General features: G+C 36.0%; 1 protein-coding gene across 1 annotated transcript in view; it reads left to right on the forward strand.

The window, feature by feature from the left end:
- The window catches only part of LOC106536086 (pleckstrin homology domain-containing family A member 7), a gene marked incomplete at its 5' end in the record, with an annotated part of 32,032 nt that overhangs the window by 22,795 nt on the left and 6,547 nt on the right, over positions 1 to 2,690 (forward strand). The window contains 2 exon segments of the mRNA XM_014033256.1: positions 1,417 to 1,590; positions 2,122 to 2,255. Of these exon segments, the coding sequence (XP_013888710.1) occupies positions 1,417 to 1,590; positions 2,122 to 2,255 (308 nt within the window).

Raw genomic sequence — 2,690 nt, forward strand, 5'->3', positions numbered from 1 at the left:
CAAAAAATCTCCAAAGTGAGACTGATCAAACTCTTGCAGGTAAACATGCAGCCAAAAAAATTAATAATAATCTCAGGTGTCTAATATGAGCATCAGAGAATCTGCTTATAATTATATTTTTATTGCCCGTTTTTAAATGTGAAATGCAAGTGATAATGTTTTCACCGATGTCTGTGTGCATTTATCTTCCCAATAACAGAAGATCTCATGAACCTTGATTTAATGAAACTCTCAGAACGTAATATTTGTATGTCCATCTACAACTGAAGACTTTTCTTTGGAGGCCGTTTAATTTAAATTGACCTAAGCAAACACAATCAATACCTCTGTCAACCTCACAGATATTGTGCTCAAATTTAGTGAGCAAGTCTGAGCATTAACTGATGACATCAGCTCTGTTAGCAACCGTAACTCATTTCTCATCACGAGTTTAATTATTTAACATGAAAAGTAGCCGTTAATGTAGACTCCTATAAGGAATAATAGGACTTTTTTCTGTATTCTCTTTGTGCTTCAAAGTGAAATGGTAGGAACTGTGGGAATTTTTAACAGATTGCTGGATTGTGAGAAATAATTTTGAAGAAATAATGCGTGAAAAACAGAGAGAGCAAGGCATAAATAATGCATTTTAATAATTTCTCATTAAATTTGAGCTTTATTTATTTGGTCAGTAAGTATTTGTTAAATATTATACTGATGTCTTGGGAAAAGGTCATTCATATTTCTGCATGAGGAATTTGACACGTTACATATGAAAAATGATGCATTGTGTCTAAGGGGTTATTTTAATCTTCAGTAAATATTAACCAAGAATGGCCCTCGGCTGTAACTGCCATATTCAGTTTGTTTGTTTTTTATTACATTTTAAAGTCACTCAAATATTTTCTGTCAGTTTTCCTCAACACAACACCAATACACACGTAGCTGCTGCTTTACCTGCAAGTCGTTTGCTAAATGATTGCATCGGGCAATTTTTAAAGAATCTGAAAGCAAAACGTTTTGGTCTGATCAACATTTTAAGTTCCCACAGTAGTAAGACTGGAACAAATAAATACGCTGGACTTTTACTTTTTTGCTCTGTAACATCTCTGAATTATTTGATTTTCTAAATTTCTGCTAATTATTACAGAATGCTTTTAGTTTAATAACATTAAAAACTACTGAGGCTTGTGATCTAAAATTGTAAAAGCTTTAACTTTTTATAAGTAGTTTAACAAAGGTTGGCACTTTAACGTGACTGGCTGGCATTAAGAGGAAACATTCTTAACAAAACTGATCTCATGTTTATGGCTTCAGTTAATTGTTTAAAGGATAGAAAACTAAACAAGTAAATAAATAAGAATATGTCACATTTTTCTGATTTTTGTTTTGTTTTGTTTTTGTGTATTTTTCATCCTGACTCTTGGTCCTCTGCAGGTGTTTGACTGGCAGGAGGAGCGACTCGGAGCAGAAGGTCAGAGTGACGAAGGACTGAGTTTATTCAGCGAGAGGAGGAGGATTCACTCAGATGAGTGGGTGACAGTAACGGCCCGGCGGGTACAAGAGGTGGATGTGGAACCTCTGGACTACGACCTGGATATCAGCCGAGAGGTACATCGTGTTTACAGATTTTTTTTTTTTTTTTTTTTTTTACCCTTACTAGGAATGGGCAACTTAAATGATAGAAAAGGGGCCACAATATTTTTGTTGACACTAGCAGAGGGTCACATAGCAACGCACACTTACCCAAATGTAATAAAACTGACATTCTGTGAACCGTCTACCTCCCATTTCACCTGAAAAGTGATTTTATCTGTCCAGTTTGCTTTCCTCTGTTCTTCACCGTGTCTAAACTCTTCCTCACTGGTAGAGAAGACTCAACATGTGTTGGAGGCGACATCTAGTGGCAAATCTTGTAACTGCACCCAATTCTGTGCCACTGAGACATACAGTATTTATACATTTTTGTAATTTTCAAAAACTTTTAAGAGCTGATTTGATATGGCCCGAGGGCCACCGGTTGCTCATCCCTGCTTTAAACACTTAGACTTTCTACCATGTGTCTGAGTGAAAACTCAAAGCCACTGCTATAAACAGTAAATAAAAAATGGTACTTTGTGTTTCTGTTTTTGTGACATGCAGCTGTCCAAACCAGACAAAGTTTTCATCCCAGAGCGGTACGTAGAGTCGGAGCCAGAGGAGCCTCTGAGTCCCGAGGAGCTGAAGGAGCGCTCCCGTCGAGCTGAGCGCATCAAGAACCTTCTAGCCAAGTCCAGGTACACAGACTCTGCTGTTCTGGTTCTGGTTCGATAAAGTTTAATTATTGTTTATATATTATTTTTATTTATTTTTCCCATAAACGTAAAAAGCATTTCTATTTCTTATTATAGTAAATAAAATTGTTGTGTTGAACTGTTGTAGACCAGCTCGTCCACTACACAGCTACTTTGTTCTTTAGATGTTCTACAGGCGGTTGCAAAAGTCTTCACCTCGTTTGTGGAACTTTCTACTTTGTTGCCATACAACTTAAATTTAGCATATATTTATAGTTTGACTACTAGAAAATACTACAATGTAATAAAGTTAAATGGGAGAGAATAAAACATTAAATTCAATAAAAAAAACATTGGGCCTCATGCAAGAACATGTTTGTATTCTTCCTAAATTTCTCTTACTTTTGTTCGTACAAAGGGTTCGTACGAACATGTCAC

The sequence above is a fragment of the Austrofundulus limnaeus genome, unplaced genomic scaffold, assembly GCF_001266775.1.
Source record: "Austrofundulus limnaeus strain Quisiro unplaced genomic scaffold, Austrofundulus_limnaeus-1.0 Scaffold1678, whole genome shotgun sequence".
Classification (NCBI taxonomy): Eukaryota; Metazoa; Chordata; class Actinopteri; order Cyprinodontiformes; family Rivulidae; genus Austrofundulus; species Austrofundulus limnaeus.